General features: G+C 39.6%; 1 protein-coding gene across 1 annotated transcript; it reads left to right on the top strand.

The window, feature by feature from the left end:
* The first annotated feature begins 6,205 nt into the window (after window positions 1-6,205).
* ADNP2 (ADNP homeobox 2) lies at window positions 6,206-22,350 on the top strand. The gene is made up of 5 exons (XM_032182307.1): window positions 6,206-6,259; window positions 12,259-12,410; window positions 13,440-13,559; window positions 17,383-17,472; window positions 18,932-22,350. The coding sequence occupies exons 3-5, from the start codon at window positions 13,452-13,454 to the stop codon at window positions 21,932-21,934; spliced, it is 3,201 nt and encodes a 1,066-aa protein (XP_032038198.1). The 5' UTR covers window positions 6,206-6,259; window positions 12,259-12,410; window positions 13,440-13,451; the 3' UTR covers window positions 21,935-22,350.
* The last annotated feature ends 1,384 nt before the right edge of the window (window positions 22,351-23,734 follow it).

Below are 23,734 nucleotides of genomic sequence, written 5' to 3'. Positions count from 1 at the left end.
CCGCTTTCCCCCCAGCGGAGATTTATTTATTTGTTTGTTTGTTTGTTTGTTTATTGGTGCATGTGTGTGTATGTGTCAGCTAAACTGGTATGTATCATTCGTTGTTAGTGGAAATGTCCAGACTTCCTACAGGTTGATGATTAATCTTAGGTACACAGGAGGTGTTAATTCTTTCCCCATTTTATATTTGGAAAAAAATAATTTATGTTCAGTAACTTTCAAATTGTGAAAACTGTGGTGGATGCCTTGTTATGATTCACAGGTAGTAGTCACAGTTTCTTTTCTTTTACAGTAAGAGAAATTGCCAAGTGGGCAATTTTTTCCACTGTCCTATGCATGGTAGTGATGAACCAGGGAAATGCTTTCTTCATAGAACCCTTGAGCCCCTTGCATCTTATTTTCTCTCCCTTTACCTTTGAGGAAGGGGAGTGAGAGAGTGGCTGTGGAGGAGCTCAGATGCCCACCCAAGGAAAACCACCACAGTAGAATACTATCAGCATAAGATTGAAGACCCTAGCTTTGATAACGTGGTTTCAGAATGTTGTATAAGTCAGCTTCATAATTTGTCTTCTATTCAAGCAATACCTAGAATCTGAAGAAAAGAGATTGTATGCACCTAACTTATTCAGAATTCGCTTTGCTACACTGGCAGAACCAATCCATACTTTTTCCAACTCAGGTATTTCTGGTCCAGACTAGCCATCAAAAACAGCCAACTTATCTTCTTGCTGTACTGTCAGCTGACCTGTGTACCTCTCTCACTCAACATAAATTTAATCTCTCACAAAACAGAAGGCAAACCTTTCTGTTTGCTTTAGGAATATGTAAAAACCAGGCATCTCTGAATCTTGCACCATGGAATTCTCTCTTAACCTTTTTAAATATTGTTACTTGGATTTATTTGTCTATGCTGGGAGAGGAAGCAACATAACAACAATTTTTTCATTTATACAGCTGAAACATCTCTTTTCCAGGAACAGATTGCAAGTCATCAGTGCGGGACACTGGCTAAACTGTCTAGACAGACTGCTACAATTCCAAAGTGACCTTTCATTCCATTTATTATTATTATTATTATTTATTTTTTTCCCATCAATATTTCATTAAGCCTCTGAATCCATGCAAGACTAGGCATAGATTGGGGTGTTATATAGCCATATCGTTATAATTGCAAATTTATGTCTTTTCTCTTGTGTAGATGGCAAAGAAGCTTCAGCACTAGAAATATTCAGATGCTATATTTTTAAAGTGAAGAAACTTTTAACTTTTTGTGATTGACTATGCAGACTCGTAGTCTCCATATTTAATAAAATTGCTAATTTTTTGGACATGAAGATATTGCCTTTCAAATCAATGGGAAAATTCCTTAACATGTGAATAACATAGGATCAAATATTTAAATATTCATTCAATGATTTCAAGTTCATATGTAGCACGCTCTGTGGAAAAATTAAGCTGTAATTTATTTCAAATCACTTTGCAAACATTTTATCTGGACTGGCCAAAATCAGCTTAGCTACATGGAATTAGCTGAAAGACATTGATTTTATACCTTGTCAAGGACTAGATATAGTATCTGTTCAGTCAGTTAATTTCAAAAACTCTACTTACTGTTAAATCTGGTGATACTGAGCCACAGAGTTTGGCTCTGACTACTCTCTCATAAGTTACTCTACAGTTTTGATTAATATCAGCAATTCTATGCTTTGTTTTGTCTTATCTCCCATGAAATGCCCAGCACACCATGCTAAGCTGAGATGGGGTATGCATCCCGAAATGTTGCTTTTCCTTAAAGAGTATACCCCATCCAGATCCAGTCACTATTGTGCCTATATACATGTATGTACATGCAAATACAAATATAATCTGTACTAAGAATTTACTAAATATTATTTCTGAACAAAGAAAAATACTTAAAATCTCTGCATAGGGAATGTGTATATGCTTTAAATAGAAGCTTGTATATACTGGCTTATAGCTGTCTCTCTAATAACTGTTTGATGGAAACACTGTCTTTAGTGGAACAGCAGAAAAGCTGAGTAGGTTAGTAAGAATCTGCGTATATAAACACTTATTTATCACACAAATTACATGTGACGTGCATGTGGGATAGCATTAAGCACTGTAGGAAATTTATTTGCTGATAAAACTTAAACAAGGAGAAATAATACTGGTGCATTCTTTATATTATATTCTCCAGTTTAGTAAGTTCAAAGGAGAGTAGAAATGTTAAAATTCTAGTAAGTTTTATTAGCCTTATAAGTATCACACATTATGAACTGAATATGTTCTCCTAAAGAAAGTGTTATTCAGTGTTGATCACTTTGATGTTGGTAGAAACAATACCATGTACTTTCAGGATTACATCGGGAAATTTGGACCAAACCTGAAGGAAATGGGATAGCTGGTTGAAAAGGCAGTGACTGGAAAGATGTAATACATTGCTATAACTGATTTTATTTTTTAATTCTATTTCCTCTTTGAATAATAGTGAATATATGAAGAATAAAATATCAGAATTGTGTGTGCTAACACACAAATTAAAATTACTAGGAGTAATTTTAAATCTATATTTGTAGATAAAAACACATTGATAATTATTGTTTACTTTAATAAATAATGATTTTACTTCAGCTGATAATTAATATTGCAATATATATATATATATTATTTTGGAAACCTTTACAGTATGCTCATATAGAAAAATATTTGTATAGAATCTGAGGAGAGGTAATTTCATTAGGTATCCAAACTAATACAATTCTTTTAGGAATAAACATCAAGCACAAGTTAATCTTACCTAGATACTGTATTTTGACATATGCCTAAGATGTTTTGTTAAAATTACCTAATGAGGACTGAGGTTAGAGATTGGCACATGCCTCTCCTTTTGTTATTAATGCATCTAACTTCAGCACAGAAATGAAAATCCATTGTGCACTTTCCAAATTAGAGTTTGAATTTTAATGAATTCTCAGAAAAGTCACATGCCCTCTAGCTATGACAGCTGCTTGCAGCAAAGAGCGGAAACTCAAAGAGTTGGGATTTGTTACAATTAATAACACAATAGCTTCCTGGGAAGGAGCTTCTCTACCATTTCTGTTGTTGTTTGTTTGTTTATATAATGCTCTGTCATCCTTTTCACTTCTCCAGCACTCACTTGGTAGTGTGTATTACGCTGTGAAAGCAACCAGATTTTTTGAATATGGTTACTTTTTGCATAACTTGTTTGTGTTCCATTTTGCTTTTTTTTTTTTTTTTTTTTTTTTTTTTTTTTTTTTTTGTGTTTTGCTTCTTGGCTTCATTTTATTTTCCCAGAGTTATCGCTCTTTCATTCTTAGTAAGAACTTGCTTCATTGTCTACTGCATTCAGTAATAGTCTTTCTAGAACTCAGTGGAATCTTGGGTCAGTTTAAGGGAACAGGCTCTATCAGCATCACCAAACCCTGAGCACAGTAGATATTCTGTTATTTTCACTGGATTTAAGTGAAAAACTGCACTTCAGACCTTAATACATAGTGTTAAGACATATTATGTACATATTGCGTTTGAATTGAAGAATCCAGGAGTTGTGACTGTAGGGTATTGTTGCTTAGGAAGTATGGACTAGAGAATGCAGGGAGCAATGCGGGGGTGACAGTGGGAGAACGGTGCATGGACCCTTTGGAAACTCTTCATGAGGCATCTAGGTCAGTTCCATTTTGGGACCATGTTCCAGGACTTAGAAGGCAGCTATAGAACTTAATTCTTCTGTCTTTACTATAGGTACTGATGATTCCCTTCTGCCAAAACCACTGTTAGCTGTACACCTGCAGGTAGGTACTCTTTGCTCCCGTTGCTCCGTTTGAGTAGAACTAATGTGAAAGAGCTGAAGTTGTGAATCTTGCCTTCAAGAAGAAGACAGGACTAAAGTGCTCAGAAGTCACTGAGAACTGCCAAAGCCCTTGCTTGCTGTTGTCCCTTCCTCTAGAGCTGAACTGGCACATAGGATAAGCAAAAATGTTACTTGACATGTTAAATGTTAAATGCTAATTAAAATCCTACTAAAAAGGTGCAATTAGCTGAACAAATACTTACATCTGCTATGAGAGCAAAGTTACTTGTAAATAAAATACAATCCACCAATTTCTTATGTCCATAGAAAGTGCCTTGGAGAACTACTTGTCTTGAAATACATTTCAGTGTCTAATCCCAGTGTATTTAGTTGCTCAAAGCTATCACTTTTATGTAAGAGACAATAACTGATCTTTTTTACTTTTTCTTCTTCTCTACATTGTGTGGTTTTGACTTCTCTTTTAATTCTACTGTGGTCCTCAGAACCACTTATTTTTATTAATTATATAAATATTTTTTATATTTTGACACTGCTGTTGATTTATAGGAAAAATACATGGCGTCTCCATTTTATCCCAATCCATTTGTATTCTTCTGTGTCATCCTCATATTTTAATTCTGCATGTTGCTATCCTGTTTGTCTTCTGTAACTGGAGGAATTTGAAGTCTACCCACCAGTTTCACTTTAGAAAGTCTTAAGCACATGCTATTAGACCTATTTTCAATGTGTATAATTAAGTGCTGGTCCTGCAATGTGAAAATGTAACCTCCCGTTCCAAGTAAATGAGCAATAACTCAAATTAATTCAAACAGGAGCTGAGTTTATGGAGCACACTGTAGGATTTGACAGCTGGAGATAAGTACATAACAGATTTACAACTGAAATTACCACATAGATAGATTAATTTATGCATTTTATAAGGTACCTCCCCTTTTTACTACAGTGCTAGAAAACGGGCTGATTTCCAAAGTTGCCTGGAGATGGTCCTTGGCAACCAAATCTAGACAGCGCTTCTTGAGCAGTGGGGTTGGACCAGACAACCTCCAGAGGTCCCTTCCAACCTCAACCATTTAGTGATTCTGCAAAAGTTAAGAGGTTCCAGTTTTGCAATGCAGCGGTGGAAGGCCCCTTTCACAACCTTGTTCGCTATTTGAGTTAATCTTTTAAACGCATCCATTGTTTAAAACACTCTGTAATTGTTTGGTGATGCTTTGTTGCAAGAGAAATTTAATGTTGGTGATTATATGGGAGCCACTGGGTATTTCCATGTTGGCAGTGCCATATTTCGTTATTTATGAATTATGAGATAACAACATATTAAAAAGAAGCCAACAAGTTTATTAAAACATGCTATGCTTTAATTTACCGTGTCAAATTGTAACTCTTGGCACTAGTAACTTTTTGTAATGTTGTGGCGGTGTATCTACTATGAGTAATTTATCTTTCATAAATGGCTGCCATTTTTCTGGGCATTAAATTTTCTGAGTCTTGACTTGCCTACACCATTATTGACTATACAATTGTGCTGAAAACACTTAACTAATGAAATTATATTTTATCGATTTTTAATATTGGAAATGTATCATACAAAAACATTCGACAAGTAACGTTTCAATATAATTATTGGGACGTCGAACACAAAGATGTATGTTTTTTGTGGTCATTAGTGTAATAAAAACCAAAAAGACAATAGGCAGGATGACTGTCTGTCAAGGTGAAAATTTTATTAGTGTTGGTTTTTGGGATGATCCCACCCAGTCTACTGCTGTGGCCTTCACACCCCATGGGCAGACCCCAGGGCGCCCCATGGAGGTGCCCCTTGGGCCGCCCACCCATGGAGGTCAGCTCCATCCATGCTGCCAGGCCCCGCCCCCCCGGGTGACGTCACGGCGCCAGATCTCGCGAGAGCCGCCAGCAGGGGCAGGTGCGAGGGGCTCAGGTGGGCGCCCCCCCCACCCCCCCCGCGGCGCGCCCACCCTCCCACCTCAAGCCCCGCCCACCTCCTCGGGGGAGCCAATGGGAGCCTCGGCCGAGCCCTCTCCCCATTGGCCGCCTGCCTGGCATGCAAATGAGGCGCGACGTCACTTCCTGCGGCAAATCGAGCGCCATTTTCTCTTTCTGGCGGCCGAGGAGGAGCGGGCGGAGGCCGGGGGCTGTGCGCGGGGCCCGGGCTGTGCGCGGGGCCGGGCGGGGGCCGAGCGGGGGCGGCCCCGTGGGGCGAGCGCGGCGGAGCGGGACCAGGACCAGGAGCAGCAGCAGGACCAGCAGCAGGAGGAGGAGCCGCGGGGCGGGGCGGCGGGGCCGGCGCTGCGCCGGGCGGGAGGCGGAGGCTGCGGAGCGGGGCCTCGGCCCGGCCCGGCCCGGCAGGCGGCGGTGAGGCGGCGCAGGAGGAGCGGCGGCGGGCGCCCCCTGCAGGCCGGCCGGGTAGGTGCAGGTGGAGGTGCCCCGAGGGGGGCGCGGGGGGCTGGGGGCGGTGCGGTGGGGGCGGGCCGGGTGCCGGGGTGGGCTGCCAGCACCCCGGAGCACACCCAGGCCTCCAGGTGGAGGGTTTCAAAGCGATGAGCCCAAGGTGCTTGGCTTCATGCTGAGGCTGCTGGAGGAGACTGCAGCCTTGGTTACTGAACTAGTGATGTCCACCTGTTTCTTCGTGCAGGCGGCCTTCTGGGGCTTGTATCAGAATAATCTCCCTTTCCCATGTTTGCATGGCATATGACCAAAGGAGGGATTTCTGGGTTTGCCTGTGATCAGAACTAGAAATTTGTGTAATGAGGCTTTTTAGCATAGAGTTTTAATGCCATATGATTAGTGTTTCCTAAACCGCTTCATATAACCATTTTTTTCCCAGTTTCTGTCTACACTGAGTGATGGAGTGCCTAAGGAATTGTTTGTACATGTCTCAAAGTCTGTGGATGGTTACTTCTAGACAAAATGGATATCTGAAATAGCTTTCTTTCCAGAAAGTGGTGATGTCCACATCGCTACCATCCATGCAAAATTATGAATGAAGTGCTAAGGGATGTTAATGGGATAAAGACTATAGCAAATATTCAGAAACAATGAAAAAGAATATAAAAACAGTTCTAATGTTTTGTGTTTTAGCATTGGAAACCCCTTGATTGGGGTTAGTCTTGCTGAACACCGGTAGAACTGGCTTGTGTTTGAGTGATTTAATCCTTCAGAGGAAACCTGTAGCACAGTTTTAAATAATTTTCAGTTCTGTCCCCTTGCTGAATTACTCAGGGTGCGGGTTATTGATGCCATGGAATCTGTATATGCATCTGTGTGAAATGTCTTTAAGTCATGCCGTACCAATGAATGTATGACATACGTTCAATGACATACATGAATGAAGTCCAAACACAGTTGTGCTTCTTCCTGGAGTAGCTGGGCTTTGTGTGTGACTCTTCGCCTCACATGCATGGGGCTAATGAGCGCTGCTGGAGTTGAGTAATCTAGAAATAGATGCTCCAGGCCTCCAGAAGAAGTTTGTGTCCTGCTGGTTTTGGTCTCTGGCTAATGCTGACTTTTGAAGGGAGTCAAGCTCTGTGTGATATTACAGCGCTCTAGGAAGGCTTCTTGCTCTTGAGGGACTTAGTCCCTTTCTCATAGTAATTGCAGCATTTATTTAAGCCGAAGTAGCTAAAGTTAGTGATCCAAATTTGTTTTGACTTGACTTTGCAGATAAGATGCAGGCTGATACTGTTGTCTATATAATCACGTATCTCAGTGCTTTTTACTTTGTTGGCAAATACTGAAATGATGGTCATCTTTTTTGTTGGATTAGATGACTATTTTAAGTGGTATGTGACTTACAGCCAAGAAAAGAGCAACATTACTGTCACTAAAAGAGGTGTGTGCTTCCAGACCCCTAGAAGTTTCTGATTTAATTGCAGGGGAAAAAAAAGTTTGACCTGAGATTTTTATCAAGTTGTGCTTGGATAAAAATTGAAATTTGAGAAGATAAAGTGCATCATCTTGTTTGAGAATTACTCTTAGTAAGTTTTATTAATCTTTTTTTTTTTTTTTCTTTTTTCCCTGTAGTCAATTTAATATTAATCTGCAACAAGTGAAATAGTAAAGAAAAAAACACCCATTCTAATCAGTTGACTGTTTTTCTATTTTCAGGAATCAAGTCTTTCAAAGCTGTTGAGACACCTACAGGTGTTGATAGAAAGCTAAATGTATTCTCTCCCTCCAAAGGCTGGATAAGCTTTGGTACCAATGTACTGTTAAATCTGGTTAGGGCTATTTCAGAAGCAGAGATAAGAGTTCAGGGAATGGAGCCATCCGTGCAACACACGGTTGAGCAGATATCTAGGTATGGCTTCTTTGAGGGCTAGTATGCCTTTCAGAATGGTCCTTGATGGAAACAGAATTGATGAAAGTACAATCTGGCATGACCAAGCTGATTCTTGGATTCTATGAGGCAGTTTCTCAGTGTGCATACCCTCCTATCTGCTGTCTTTGTCATTCAGAGTTTTTTTTTGTTTAGAATTTGAGAGTTAGTAGATTGCTTGCTCTCATTTCCATTTTCAGGAATGAAATTGGTTTTATTGTTTTCGCAACTAAAACTGACTTATCAACTTCAAATGCATTTAAAGAGTTCTTGATTCTCATTCTAGTAGTGTTTGTCAACTCTGGGTATCACTGAAATGTAACCTGACAAAGAAACCTTTTAAAGTGTTTCTGACTGAAATACCTCAAAGCTGTCTTCATAAAACCAATCTTCACAACTCTCCATCCAGAGTTGCTCATTAAGCAGTTTCTTAGTTGAGAAGGTATAAAAACTAAAAATGATTGGATTTCCAAAGCAGATAATACAAAAGGATGAAATTCTGTAAACATTTCATAATTTTGCTATTATAAACAGTTCTGTGAGCAGTGGGCTAGTGAACGTTGGCTTCCTAAGAACATGTCCTCAGGTCTAGCTTCTGTGTGGATTATCTGATGTCTAAGAAGGGCCACGCTGCGGCCTTTTCTCTGGGTTTTTCTAATAGGGTTTCTATCTAGCTGTCCATTTGCATTAATTTTCTGGAAACCTCTTGCATGCGTGAGGAAGGCCTGCTTGTATGTCTTTGGTCCAGCTCCATACCAGCTTCATGTTTAATTGGGTTGCAGATGCCTGGTTTCTGTAGGGACACAAATGAAAAGGGTGCTGATGGATATAAGGGAAAAATACTTCATTGTGAGGACAGTCCATCAGTGGAACAGGTTTCACAGAGTGTCTGTGAAATTCCTCAGTGGAGGTTTTCAGGACCTGAATGGACAAGACGCTGAGTACCATGGTTGCGATTCGTTGTTGTGCCTGCTTTGTATAGCAGGCCGGGCTGGGTCACCTCCTGGGTGAATGAGAATTGTTCTAAAAAATATGTCTAAAAGGAAGGCAAACAGGAACTTTCATGTTGTGACTTCTCACTTTCAAGAGATAAAATGTTAATATTTTTACTTTTTTTTTAATGCAGAGAAGTTGTACTCAAACATAGTTACTTGTTGAACAAGTAGTATTTGCCTTTGGCTAGGATGACACTGTCCTGTCTGTTACGTTGTTTTGTGTTAAAATACTTGTTATTACTGAAAGGGGTAGAGCTGCAGTAGTTGTCTTTGTCAAAAAGCTGAATGTAATTGTATGTTATAAAACGTGATCACAGAATCATCTAGGTTGGAAGAGACCTCCAAGATCACCTAGTCCAACCTCTGACCTAACACTAACAAGTCCTCCACTAAACCATATCACAGAATCACAGAATTTCTAGGTTGGAAGAGACCTCAAGATCATCAAGTCCAACCTCTGACCTAACGCTAGCAGTCCCCACTAAACCATATCCCTAAGCTCTACATCTAAACGTCTTTTGAAGACTTCCAGGGATGGTGACTCCACCACTTCCCTGGGCAGCCTGTTCTAATGCCTCACAACCCTTTCAGTGAAGAAGTTCTTCCTAACATCTAACCTAAAACTCCCCTGGCTCAACTTAAGCCCATTCCCCCTCGTCCTGTCACCAGGCATGTGGGAGAACAGGCCAACCCCCACCTCGCTACAGCCTCCCTTGAGGTACCTATAGAGAGCGATAAGGTCACCCCTGAGCCTCCTCTTCTCCAGGCTGAACAAGCCCAGCTCCCTCAGCCGCTCCTCGTAGGACTTGTTCTCCAGGCCCCTCACCAGCTTCGTTGCCCTTCTCTGCACCCGCTCAAGCACCTCGATGTCCTTCTTGTAGCGAGGGGCCCAAAACTGAACACAGTACTCGAGGTGCGGCCTCACCAGAGCTGAGTACAGGGGGACAATCACCTCCCTAGCCCTGCTGGTCACACTGTTTCTGATACAAGCCAGGATGCCGTTGGCCTTCTTGGCCACCTGAGCACACTGCTGGCTCATATTCAGCTGACTATCCACCATCACTCCCAGGTCCTTCTCTGCCTGGCAGCTCTCCAACCATTCCTCTCCCAGCCTGTAGCTCTGCTTGGGGTTATTGCGCCCCAGGTGCAGGACCTGGCACTTGGCCTTGTTAAACTTCATGCAGTTGACCTCAGCCCATTGGTGCAGCCTATCCAGATCCTCCTGCAGAGCTTTCCTACCCTCAAGCAGATCGACACACGCACCTAACTTGGTGTCATCTGCGAACTTACTGAGGGTGCACTCGATGCCCTCGTCCAGATCATCGATGAAGATATTAAAGAGGACCGGCCCCAGCACCGAGCCCTGGGGGACGCCACTAGTGACTGGCCTCCAACTGGACTTGGCTCCATTCACCACGACTAAGCTCTCATTCACCATATCCCTAAGCTCTACATCTAAACGTCTTTTAAAGACCTCCAGGGATGGTGACTCCACCACTTCCATGGGCAGCACATTCCAGTGTCTAACAACCCTTTTGGTAAAGAAGTTCTTCCTAATATCCCACCTAATCCTCCCCTGGCGCAACTTAAGCCCATTCCCCCTCGTCCTGTCACCAGGCACGTGGGAGAACAGACCAACCGCCACCTCGCTACAGCCTCCTTTAAGGTACGTATAAAGAGCGATAAGGTCACCCCTGAGCCTCCTCTTCTCCAGGCTGAACAAGCCCAGCTCCCTCAGCCGCTCCTCATAAGACTTGTTCTCCAGACCCCTCAACAGCTTCGTTGACCTTCTCTGGACACACTTGAGCACCTCAATGTCCTTCTTGTAGTGAGGGGCCCAAAATGTTGTAGATGTTATAGAAAGGGAAGGGAACCTTTAGTGAAGTCTATCGTTATGGTTGTATTATTTACTCGAACACTAAATGCAGAATAGATCAATGGTAAGATGCTCAGGAAATGGTTGAATGACCTGTTCAGAACTGTTCACATTAACTGTGTTTGGATTGGGACATAAGCTGCTATAATGATTCTTTAATTGTGCTCTTGTTTCCTTTGTAAAATGTGCTGTCTTTGAAAACTCAGTGGATTAGTAGTTTTTGGTAATAACGGTTGGATACTATTTAAAGTAAATTTACCTTCAACAACATAGGAAACAGATCAAGACTCCTTCGCTAGAGTAGCTCAGGTTTGATTTTACTGTGGTGCTTTTATGTTCAATTTGCTGGTTAAGAATGGGATACATACTGACAAAAGGTGAAGTTACTCATGGAAACAGTGTACAAGCTAAGGCTTGAAGAATGTCCAAAATAAGAGAAATAAATCCATAGGAAATGAGTATGGGTAATAAACTGTATGGTAATCTAGGTATTAACTGAGAGCTTGAAGGGATAACTTCAAGTTGAAATTTTGTGACCTTTATGGTAGGACAGTGCTGTATCTGGTGGATATGAGTACGCTAGGTGAATAATTTAAAATCTTACTCCCAAGCAGTTTGTTCAAGGACCAGCTGAGTAACCTTGTATGTGGTACAGAAACACATCTGTTTGGATTGAAGACCAGCTACTTGAAAACTGGAAAATTATTCCCCTGTATTCAGGATTCTCTTTTGCTGTTGTTTTTACTTGTCTTTCTCCTGGATTAATGACTAGAAGTCACTTTTCAGAAAGTCTGCTGGTTAAGAAAACTGAGAAGCGTGGATGTGATGTACTATATAACCTTTATATACTAATATTTCTGTTTTGTGAGGTAGACCTGGCTCAAGAGATGTCTACTTCTTCAGTAGCATCAGTGTATAAGTTCAAGGACTGAGATGAAGGAACTGTTTCCAGTGGAGTCTAATGTATTGAACCACATCTCCCTCTTGCTGATCTGAGCGTGGTGCCATCCTGTCAGCTCTGTCATTATCTGCAGCGGACCATGGGGTTGGTGCACATAACCTGCTGTCATAGAGTGACTGATAATAAGGCTTCAACCAGAGAATACAAATACCCAGTTGAAATCCTCTTTTTAAACTGAAGTCAAATCTTCATTTTACTGCTTGGATTTTGATAGAATGTCAGACTAGTCACTGTGATTTATTCCATTCCATATAGGTTCACCCACACCCATGGTGGTATCAAAATGTCTTCCAGACTTCTTGCCAATGAAGATTAGAAAACAAGAATAGCATCTGTCAAATGGGGCTCCCTCTCCATTTCTCTCTACACACCTTTCCTTTGGGGGGAGAAGAAGAGGAGAATAGCATGTGAGTTCTTTTTTTTTTTTTTTCCAGATTAAAAATTAAACATCTTGTCCACAAATTACGATTTTCGTACAAATGATGTCCCCCTACCCAGCTGTTGGGGAAGTACTAGACCATTGCTGGTGGTATGTTTTAGACAGATGGGCAAACACATTTGGCAACAACCCTTCAAATAGGTGACCAGCAGGAGATTAAATTATCTTCCTCCTCTATATGTTGACCTCCAGTTATCCCACCTTTCTGGAGGGATTGGGATAGGGTGTAAATCCAAATTCTGGAGAAGGGCAAGGCAGTAGAGCTGTGTACACTTCAAAGGAGGACACTGAAAGCATGCATGCATTTAAAAAATTTGCCCTGCTTTAGCATATTTGCTATCAATGCCATACAGCTGTAGCTTGTAATGACTTTTTTTTTTCTGCTACATTAATCTTGCAGTAGCCTGTTTTATGTCAGAACCCATACAGCAGCAGATTTCTTTAGGGAGAGGAGAAAAAGGGAAGTTCGAGGTTCTGCTAGCAGTCGTATTTAAGACATGTCAACATAACAGATTATCAAAGTGTCTCATCTAGGCACTGTAACATTCAAGGTGAAAGTGTTGATATTCTTTCCTAAAAGAACTGATGGCAATTTTTTTTGAAGACAACTTAGTAAAATTCTTATGTTCACGTTCTCCAGCAAAAAAAACCACCACCAACAAAAAAAGACAAAATGCATTGTAGCTTGCATGTAGATGTGAAGAGATCAAGAAAGAAGAAACTTGAAATTTTGTTTAGATAGCAGTGAAGAAACCAAGGGATTCCTTCTTCCTACCCCCTCGCTTCCTACCCTGGAGAAGGAATTGATCTACTGGCTAGTATTAATGAGGCTATTTCTTTCTTTTAAAGCTTTTGCTATTACATTTTGAGGAATATATTTGAGATTTTAATGTTTTAATTGTTAAATGTTAATACTTTTATTGTTAAAACGTAATATTGTTAAATGCAAGTGCCTGTGTTCAAATATGACATCACTTTTTATATATTTCTTTTTCAGGAAAAGTGCAAAATGTTTCAAATTCCTGTTCAAAATCTTGATAACATCAGGAAGGCTCGAAAAAAGGTGAAGGGCATTCTTGTGGATCTTGGACTTGACAGCTGCAGGGAGTTGTTGAAGGTAAAGCATTTGAAATAATGTAAAACAATCTTGGAAAAAAACAAACTTGAAAAATATTTCAGTGTTTAGTGTATATATCATGTTCCTCTGCCTTAGGTCTTTATGATGGGGTGAAGAAAAGAAAATTGTGTATTGACTTGAAGGATTAAAGGATTACTTAAGTATGAGTACTTACTTGCTAGGTGTGGAACTTAATTTTGTAGTACATCAGGTTGAAAGAAGCTCCACTTCTCAACAAGATAAGTTATACATGGTGCTGCGTATTCTCTGCTAGTAATAGTTGAACAAAAGGAAACTACAACTTGAAGAAAAACACAACAGAGTAATGAAATGTCACTTGTGTATTACACAGAATTTTTTTACGGTTCTTCTAAAATCACAAGCACATGAAGACTTGAGTCAAACCTCTGAAGGATATACAAATTACAGGAATTTTTAAAACCAACAAGTAGTTGGATCCAAGTAATCTTGCTGCAGGTCTCTAACTCTAAGGCTTCTTTCCAGGGAGAAATACCAAACTTGGCTTATTGATTTGTAGTTCAGTTCTGTATCTCCAAAAGCATATGTAAGTGTACTGAGGTGATCAAAGTGAATTTAGTGCCATTGTCACCGCTTACAGGGGAAGGTACTGTGCAACAAGCACGAGGAATTTATGCCATCAGATTGGCAAACCTACTACCAGAAAAAGTACAAGTGTTGGTAATGCAACTAGGTTACTAAACAGTACTGTATTTCGAACAGCTGTTAAGTGGGCTTTTTTTTGGCTGTTTGATATGTTCATAACTTCACATTGACTGTAGGCGAGAGTTTGGATTAATTCTCTGTGATGGGACTAAAACAATTTAACTCTGTGTAGGGGTGCTGTTGTGTCTTCTGTGGTGTGTGTTTTTTTTTCTTTTTTTTGAAAATGCATAAGCATTTTTTCAAATCACTTACATAAGATCTACATGCATATCTAATTCTGGAACATTCTTGGTTATCGTGGTTGAACTCACGAATTTAGCTCTAAGTAAATGTAAAAGCTCAGAAAGTGTATTTGTCTAGTAATTGTGCAATGTTTTCATTGTGTTATGTATTGTTTTGAAATTAACATTCAGAAGCTGTTCTATTTTGACCCTTTGAAGTAAACATATTTTGATTATGTTACTTTTTTGTGATGGAATTGATTACAATCTTAAGTTTTTGAAGGTTCTTTGAGGTTTAATGGTGATTAAGGAATATGTTTTTCTGTTTTATCTTAAAAAAAAAAATAAAAAAAAAAATGGTGGCAGGGAACCCAGTGAGCATTTTGATTCTGGAACTGATGTGAAATGCAGGCCTCTAAAATAGCATTTTAGTATAAGCTTGGCTGAGAGAGAATTATTTACAAAATATAACTTAACTTTTATTTCCTAGACAATCTGGGGCTGTTTATGACTTAACCAGCAACGAGAACTGTTTTTAGAATTGATTTGTACTTGCCTTGTATGATGACAGACTGTCTTTTTAGTAGAAGAGGATGCCTGATATTTTAGTAGGTGAGAAGTAGCTTAAGGTTTTTTGTTTTTGTCTTCAAATATTAAGGTGGATTTCTGGACATCGTGCTTTTGAGGAGGCAGGACAATTAAGGAAACGGTATGATGTGATCTGATGCAGACTTGACTTCTTATCTGGACTTAAGATTGGATTCTTAATAGAATGGCTTTAAACCATTCTAATAACCATTTTAAATGGTTAAATGTTTTAAAACATTCTAATAACGCGTGGCAGTGCATAGTAGCTTGAGGAAAGTGAAGGAACTTCATATACAGCTCAGTATCTCCTTGTAGCTCAGACCAGCAGGATCAGTTGTTGGGCTCAAAGTTCTTCTCTGCTAGGAAGAAAATCTTTTGTGCTAAATTACGTTTGTTTCTGAAAGTAACACTAGTAAGTATGATTATGCTGTAATGTCAGAGTTTTTCAGTTTCTCAGAGGGTTTTATTCTCCCATTGTTACCTTTCACTTCTGTAGTTTTCCTCCTGTTTTCTTCCTCCTCTTGAAATAAGATCTGGAAAGAGCATAACATGTTTCTGGACATCAAGCAAGAATTCAGAATAAGCCATTTGCAGCACTTACCAGTTGCAGTGATAAGAAGGATTCTTTATCAGTGAATGTTTCTCTGTACAAAATAGACATTTCTGCAAAATGTTCTAGACTTAATAGCGCACACGTTTGGGTTGTAGGAGTCTGGTGTTCAAGTCTAGGAGCCTCTCTTTGTGGAGGGTACTCAAACGAGAAGCAAAATGTTTCAGGTAGGCTGTAAGCTTCAGGAAGCTTATTCTGGTGTGTTCAACTAAACACTTGTAAATCTTGAGTCTTTTTCTCTATCAAGACTTAAAATAGAATCACTGTATGCTATAAGGGTGTGGAACTTAACTTGTCTTTCTCAGGGTAAGGGTTCTCTATAAGTTCATGAGCTTTCAGGAGTGTTTGGCTTAAGAAGTAAACTTAGGTAGTACCAATACCTTAATTAGAATGGAAAAAGTTGGTTCATTGTTTTGAGATTTTCAGGATTTTCTCTGGGGCAACTTGCAGGTTGAAAAAGCTAGAAAGCAGCTTATTGCAGACTTGATTACACTTCTCTAAATCCTGGAAAAAAGTTCGTTTAAATAAAATTATCACTAGCATGCCTTTCTGTTGCATGAATAGCGATGCTCACGTTAGCACCGTGCAGGCAGGAAGATAGTGCAAACAAAGTCTGCATTAAGTAGCATTGACTGCTACAAGATTAAAAAAATCTTTTTTTTTGTTGCTATTTATATCCTGCATTGCTTGTAAGTATTGCATCATGGTTTTGACCACAAACTATGGGGATACATAAATTCTACTTCTCTTGACAGCGAGCTAATCTTAGCTAGTCTTAATTACCTGCTTCTGCTGCTCCAGTGGGTTTTGGTGCACAAATGAAAACATTGTACCCTCTTTAAGCATCTTGCAGAAATTTCAAGTGAAAAATGGTTTGTGGAAGGGAAGGGGAATGTGAGGGGAGAAACTATATTATGTTCTGTGGGTTAAGCCTGGTTTTATAGCCTGTGTTTCACCTAAGGCACTCTAGGGTATTGTTGGAGTTGGCCAAGGATCTTTAGAAATGCCTAGTAAACAGGAATCTGTTTTTTATTTTTATTTTTTTCCTGAAGTTTGTACTTGGAGGTATGGTGGGCCTCAGAAAATTGGAGAGGAACTTTATAGTAGTGGCTGACTTAAGGTTGGGGAACTTAAATTGTTCTAATATAATTGATTAGAAGAATGCTGTAAGGAAAGTTGTTTACTCTGATATGGCTGTTCCTGATATAATAATGCCACTCCTACAGATTTAGGAAAAATACTGCTACTCCTTGGGAAAAGGTTCTGGGAATGCCTTTGTCTTTCCAAGTTAAAAGCATAGTAATGCTATGGAAACTTAATACTGACTCCTGTTGCAAAGTAAACCATAATGATAAGTTAATAAATGGAAGTAAATGCTGAAATACTACAGTTTTAGAAAGAGAAGGTAGAGGGAGAAAAGGTCTTTCATTGTTCACTGTGAACTTGGCTAGAAGCAAGGGAATTAAAGTATAAATATTTTTGCTATATTATGTTCAGTAACTATGAAGTTCCCAGAATTCCCACTATCACAGGAGGCAGTCATTTGAGCTAGTAACTGAGGTAAAATAAATCGAAGTTGAGTTAGAGAAGTAACTTTGAACTGAGTTTTGAAACCTGAATGAACTTTGCATTCATCCTGTTTACTTGCTTTGTGTTGAGACTGTTTTTGTGTTGAGAACAGACCTACAGAAGCAGATTATTTCATATTTTTTTTCTTTAGAATCTTAAAAGTTTTGACCCAGGTGAAAAATACTTCTGCAACACTTCATGGAGTGATGTCTCTCCTTGGGAGTCTGTGGGCAAAAGGAAGGTAAGTTTTTGTATTAGAAATTCTGAATAGATGTACATGTGGAATTGCTGTATCTTACCAATTTCAGAAGTAAGCTAAAGCTAAAACCCATTTTTATGGGTAAATATAGCTTTGTTTTCTAAATACTGTTGGGTAATAGTCTTTCATTGTCTATGTTCTTTTTTGTAATTCATCAGATTGTAAAGGCTGTTCTGTTTGGAGTCTTGAAGGACACAACCCTGAACATTAATATTTCATGTATCATGCTAACATTCTGCCTTTTTAGCCTCATCTGATATGTAGTCTTAACATGGTTTTATACACAATATGCTTCTTTTTTCATTGGAAGGATGAAAACGGGATTGCATAGGTAGAAGTGGATTAAGCTGAAATTCTCATTTGCAGCTTGGGGTAGGGTTGCAGTGGAAAACACATTCCAGTTAGATTTGTGTATGTGAAACAGCTTTTACTTTCTTTGTATAGAACCTTGTGTGAAGCTAGAATCTCCAAGAAAGGCAGGGTTGAGATGGACAAAATGAAGTATCTTAAAAACCCATCGGAGTATAAAATTATAGAAATCCTATATAAAGCGTAGGAGCATATTCAGAGAAAAGGTAGTCTTTTCTGAGTCATGCTGAAGAGTCTTGAGACCCTTTTCCACGAGGAAGGCCTTTACAACTTGTAAACAGCAGTAGGTCTCCTCTTTTCATCCTACTAAAAAGGTAATGGTTTAGAATTGTATGGTGGTGGTTTGCCGGGGTTTGTTATTTGTACTTACTGTGTTTAAAAGAGAACTAAGGCTATCAAGTACAGTAGTTGCCTTTATTGTTAAAGCCTTTAACATCCAGGTTGACCAAATCAATCAGACTTTGCCAAGGTAAAGGTAGTAAGAAGTGATTTCTCCCTCTCCCATGACCTTTATCTGCTTTGTCTTCTATTTCTTCTTAGTTCTCCTTTTCTGAACTTGGATTCACAGGTTTAGGACCAGATGTTGATCCGATTTGCCAAGCTATGTCTTTTGAATGCTAAGCTTGTCTTTCTCTTCAGACAACCTTGGTTCTTTGATCTATGTCATTCACTTGGTTTCATGCTGCCTAGATTTGGGAGAAAAGAAGATGGTCCTTCAGGGTGTCCTATTCCAAAGTTGCTGCAATAAGGGAGAAAAAGCTGTCAAATCTGGTCTTAAATGGCTTCATAATTAGTTTGTATGACTTGAAGTAGAAATGAACCCCCTGAAGGCTTAATAAATTACAGGGGAAGAAGGTGGGCACAAATGTTTCTCCCTTCAAGCATGTCATCTTTTAAGTCTGCTTTTCAACAAAAACAGACCTCTATGAAACCAAGTAGATACACACTATGCATACAGTGAAGGCATTTTTGACAGGTGATAGAGCAGACTTACTTTAAAACAGATAACAGGGATTTAGGAAATGGTGGTTTCTAAGTGGATTTTTTGTTTGTTTTTTTTGTTTGTTTGCAGAGGTACAGAACCAAGCCGTACTGCTGTAGTTTATGCAAGTTCTCATCAAAATTGCTTACTTCATTCAAGAATCACTTGCACCGTTGCCATGAAGATGAAATGGACCAAGAGCTTGTGGTTCCTTGCCCAAAATGTGCATTTGCTTCTGAGCCAAAAATAGTGGGAAAACATATCCGGATGTTTCATTCATCTAATAAGAGAATACAGAACTATACAGTCAGCATTTTGGATGGCATGAAACAATTCAGGAGTGATATCATAAACTTCACGTGTCTAAAATGTAACTTTACAGACACATTGTACTATAATATGAAGAAACATGTTCTGATGAACCACTTTGAAAACTTAATAAGTATATATTTTGGCCAGAGACCTGATGAAAGTGAAGAGAATTCTGTTGAGCACTACTGTAAAAAATGTAATGCTTCTGCAAACAGCCAGGATTCTTTAATGTATCATGTCTTGACAGCTGAAACACACAGAGACCTGGAGAACAAGCTTCGGTCTGTGATTTCAGAACACATTAAGAAACCTGGACTTGTGAAACAAATGCATATTGCTCCAAAGCCTCCCCAAAGTGCGGCTGCGCCTGCTCCATCTTCAGGGCCTCCTGCAGCCCCAGCAGGTTCCATCACAGCTCCAGCTTGCATCCAACTTGCACTTCCACAGAACAATCAAAACCAGACTGTGGTGCAGTCAAAACCAGTTCAGAACACAGTCAGATCTCTGACTGTTCCAAGTGCCTCTGGTAGTGTTCCACAAACAACTTCTGCTCCCATTGTTACCCCATCACACGTTACTCTTGTATCCAGTCATCTTCCTGTAGGTCAGAATAGTGTTAATATTCAGCCATCACCTTCTCAGCCTATAATTGTTTCTCACAGGCTTCCTCTTAATCAGCCTGTCAGGACGACGGCTGTTCCTCTTCATCATTCTGTTGGGACCCTTAGCAGACCCGTGGCCCCTGCAGTTATTCCTCTTAATCAACCTGTCGGGCCCGGACTCTTTCCTATTAATCAGCCTCTTGGTACTATAAATAGTCCAGTTGCAGCTGCGACATTACCTGTAACTCAGCCTGTCAGCCCTGTGAATCAGCTGGTGGCACCAGGAGTGCTCCCTGTGAATCAGCCAGTCGCACCGGGAGTTCTCTCTGTCAACCACTCGGTTGGGAGTGTGAACAGGCCCACTGGTCCCGGAGTCCTTCCCGTGGCTCAGACAGTTGCCCCAGGGGTTCTCCAGCTTAATCAGCCTGTCGCACCTGGAGTTGTTCCTGTCGGACCTGGGTTTCTTCAGCTTAATCAACCTGTCGCCCCAGCAGTTATCCCTGTAAATCAGCCAGTTAGACCCGCAGTTTCCCAAAACGCAGCTTTTTTGACTGCAGGTTCTATACTTCGGCAGTTGATCCCGACTGGGAAGCAGGTTAATGGGATACCTACGTACACGCTTGCCCCAGTTTCAGTTACTTTGCCTGTACCTCCTGGTGGTGGAGTAGCAACAGTTACTCCACCACAAATGCCTATCCAACTAATGCAGTCTGGAGCAGTAACTCAGTTATCTCAGTCACCAGCTAGTGCACCCTCTCCGCCTGTGCTTTTGACGTCTCAGAATCTATCATTACAAGCTCCCCCACCTCGTCCTGAAACAAGTCAGGCTGTCAGACAGGCTAAGCAATGGAAGACTTGCCCTGTTTGCAATGAGCTCTTCCCGTCAAACGTGTATGAGGTACACATGGAAGTGGCCCACAAACATGGTGAAGTAAAAATGAAGGATACACAGCAACCTGACAAACTTGCAGCTTGTGCACCCTTTCTAAGGTGGATGACAGAGAAGACTGTCCGGTGTTTTTCTTGTAAGTGTTTTCTCTGTGAGGAAGAGCTCATGAAACATCTCTTGATGCACGGCTTAGCTTGCTTGTTTTGCACAGTTACTTTCCATGACTTAAAAAGCCTTGTGGAGCACAATAAAACTACTCATAATGGGAAAAAGCAGTTACATGCAGACTATAGCAACAGAGGATTTCAGTTAGGGAATGAGGCTCAGGGTGACCTTGTATTTCCTCACTTCGATTTCAGTACAGTGTTACCAAAAGAAGACATTGGTGAAAAAGAAGTACATTTGGCAGTGCTTGCTGGAGTAAATTCGAGGACGCTAGTCCCCGTTTACATCAAAGTGAAACCTCAGGCAGCAGCAGAAGTGAACAACAGGTACAGCAAGAAAGTGTTAACCTGTCCCTTTTGTTTTGGAACATTTATTAGTCAAAGAACCTATGAAATGCATTTGAAAGAAAGGCATCATATTATGCCAACTGTACATACAATTTTAAAGTCTCCTGCTTTCAAGTGCATCCACTGTTGTGGCGTGTACACTGGAAATATGACTCTAACAGCTATTGCTGTGCATTTGCTCCGTTGTAGAAGTGCTCCCAAAGACAGCAACTCAAGCATGAAGATGCAGCTTGAACGTACTGAGAAGAAAGAGTTACTGTTTGTGAATGGTGAAAAGCATGATTCCGTGATACTGAAAAGGAAGCTATCTGATTCCTGTTTCGTTGCAGAAGACCAAAGGAATAAGGAACAGCAGCCTCTGAGCTTATGTACTGGCATAGCTCTATCTCCAGAAGAAGAATTGTATTCAGGGCTAGTGCCTTTCAAACGACAGAAGGTTAATAGGACTGAGATAAAGAAAATTCCTTCCAGTGAGGATCTGCATATTCTAGCAGTAGATCCTAAACAATATGATCACAATTCGTATGATGCTCAGAAACAGTTTTTGACAGACTACTTTCACGAGAGGCCCTATCCTTCAAAAAAAGAATTGGAATTGCTATCCTCGCTGCTGTATGCTTGGAAAATTGATGTTGCGTCATTCTTTGGGAAAAGGAGGAGTACGTGCTTAAAGGCAATAAATAATCACAAACCATCTGTGCTGCTGGGTTTCAGTATGTCTGAACTAAAAAACATTAAGCACAGTTTGAATATAAAAGACGAAGCGTTAGATATGTAAACAAGCTTTTTATAACAACTAAAAGCAATCCATAATTGCATACTTACCAATTTTGCAATTTATTATATTGAAATGTTTGTTTTAACTTGCAGACTGGCCTGTTGAAGGGTTGCAGTAGTACAGAAAGTCTCATTCAGTTGTGACTGTTATTGTGAAAGGCACACGTAGTTGTGTATTTGAAACAGCTAAAACCTTCAGATTTACACTTCTGGAATTTGTTTTAGCTTTTTACTTTTTTTGGAATATGTTTTTTTGTTGTTGTTGTTTATTGTTCTGTTTCCCTTTTTCCTCCTCCAGGCTCCCATTAGACTTTTTATACCACCATGTAAAACTTTTGTGCTGTTAAATACAAATTTTATTTTATTTTTCTGCAATGTCATCATCTTTTCTAAACAATAAAATGTATAATGTTTAAAATACTGAGGTAAACTAGATGAAATACAGCTATTTGATTATTTGTATTTTTCAGTCCTTGTAATTTTTTAACCTTTTTTTTTTTTTTTTTTCTTTTTTTAATCTGCTGGAGATCTGCTTGTAGCCTTTACATCCATTGGTCCCTTCAAGTTCTGAATGTGCTGGTAGCAATAAAGTTCCTGGCATTCTCTTTCCTTAATAATACCAGTGCCAGTGAAGTCTGGTGACTCATCATACCTAACCAGTATTAACGTGGTGGGGATTTGAGGGGCTGGGGGTGCCTGCTGAAGAGTTACAGTTAACTGACTTGAAATGGTTGTGTTTATTATCTGTTAAATAGAACTTGCTAACCAGAAGTGTTTACTCTTTTCTTGTTGGTGTTGAAACCTGGTTGTTTAAATGCTGTTCAAAGCTTGGTACCAGCATTTAGTTTCTTTTCTTTTTCAAAAAAAAAAAAAAACCCAAAAACTGCTTTGGATTGTGTCACGTTGCTCTGATAGTGTGGGATATATGACTTCCATGCACATAACTGATCTCTAGAAGCCCTATCCAAGTATCACTGGAATTTGGTGAAAAATCAGATTTTTTTTTACTTTCATTGTAAATGGGTGTTGCATGAGGTAGTGACCGAGCAGTGCTTCTTCCCCAACAAATTAGGTACATCTTTAAGTGCTTGAAGTGAGAAATAATACCAACACAAACTGGTTGAATAGGTGGCATTAAGACTCTAAATTGCTCATTTCCTGAAAAAGAGCTATCTATATATGGTGATTATTTTTATTACAGAGAGCATAAGAATGGTATAAAACTAATAGATTATCTTGTTCAGTATGATTTAGTATCCCTACTACAGAAAAGTTAGTTATAACAAATTGTATATTGAATTATTGGTGGTTACATTGAGGTCTTCAGTTTTGTTCCTTTTTTTCTGGATATGCTTGGTTTCAGCTGGCTTGTAGGACACTGCTTCCAAAATTCATTAACAGCCAGTCATGTAATAACCTATAATTATTACTTCCCTTCCTCCCCCTCGTCTTTCCTAGAGAAAAAAAAAAAAAAGGAAACCGTTCTATTGGTTAATTTGTGCCAGTGTTATAAGGAAAAGGTAATATCCCCGAGCTATTTTCTATTTTTTAATTAGTAAGCATATGTTTATCCTATGCAATATTTTTAAAAGCATATGCAGGATTGTTTTTGTGCTGTTTCTAAAAGGATGTGACATTAGTTTTGTAGCAGCCTGCCTGAGGTTCTATAAGCAATTAAAAATTCTATTTTTGATACAATCTTGGTATTTTCATATCGACCCCTCCAAAGAATTTTAAGATATATGTAACATGCAGTTACTTAAACAGTCTATTTACAAAAATCTATTTGTGTAATACTAAA

The sequence above is a fragment of the Aythya fuligula genome, chromosome 2 (genome assembly GCF_009819795.1).
Source record: "Aythya fuligula isolate bAytFul2 chromosome 2, bAytFul2.pri, whole genome shotgun sequence".
Classification (NCBI taxonomy): Eukaryota; Metazoa; Chordata; class Aves; order Anseriformes; family Anatidae; genus Aythya; species Aythya fuligula.
Note: the sequence above shows the minus strand (reverse complement) of the source record. Positions and strands in the feature narration are given on the sequence as shown.

Excerpts from the sequence above, each read along its gene's own strand:
- ADNP2 (XM_032182307.1), top strand. The coding sequence starts at position 13,452 with ATGTTTCAAATTCCTGTTCAAAATCTTGATAACATCAGGAAGGCTCGA. Across the intron at positions 13,560-17,382 it reads GCTGCAGGGAGTTGTTGAAG|AATCTTAAAAGTTTTGACCC; the intron begins GTAAAGCATTTG and ends TTTTTTCTTTAG. Across the intron at positions 17,473-18,931 it reads AGTCTGTGGGCAAAAGGAAG|AGGTACAGAACCAAGCCGTA; the intron begins GTAAGTTTTTGT and ends GTTTGTTTGCAG.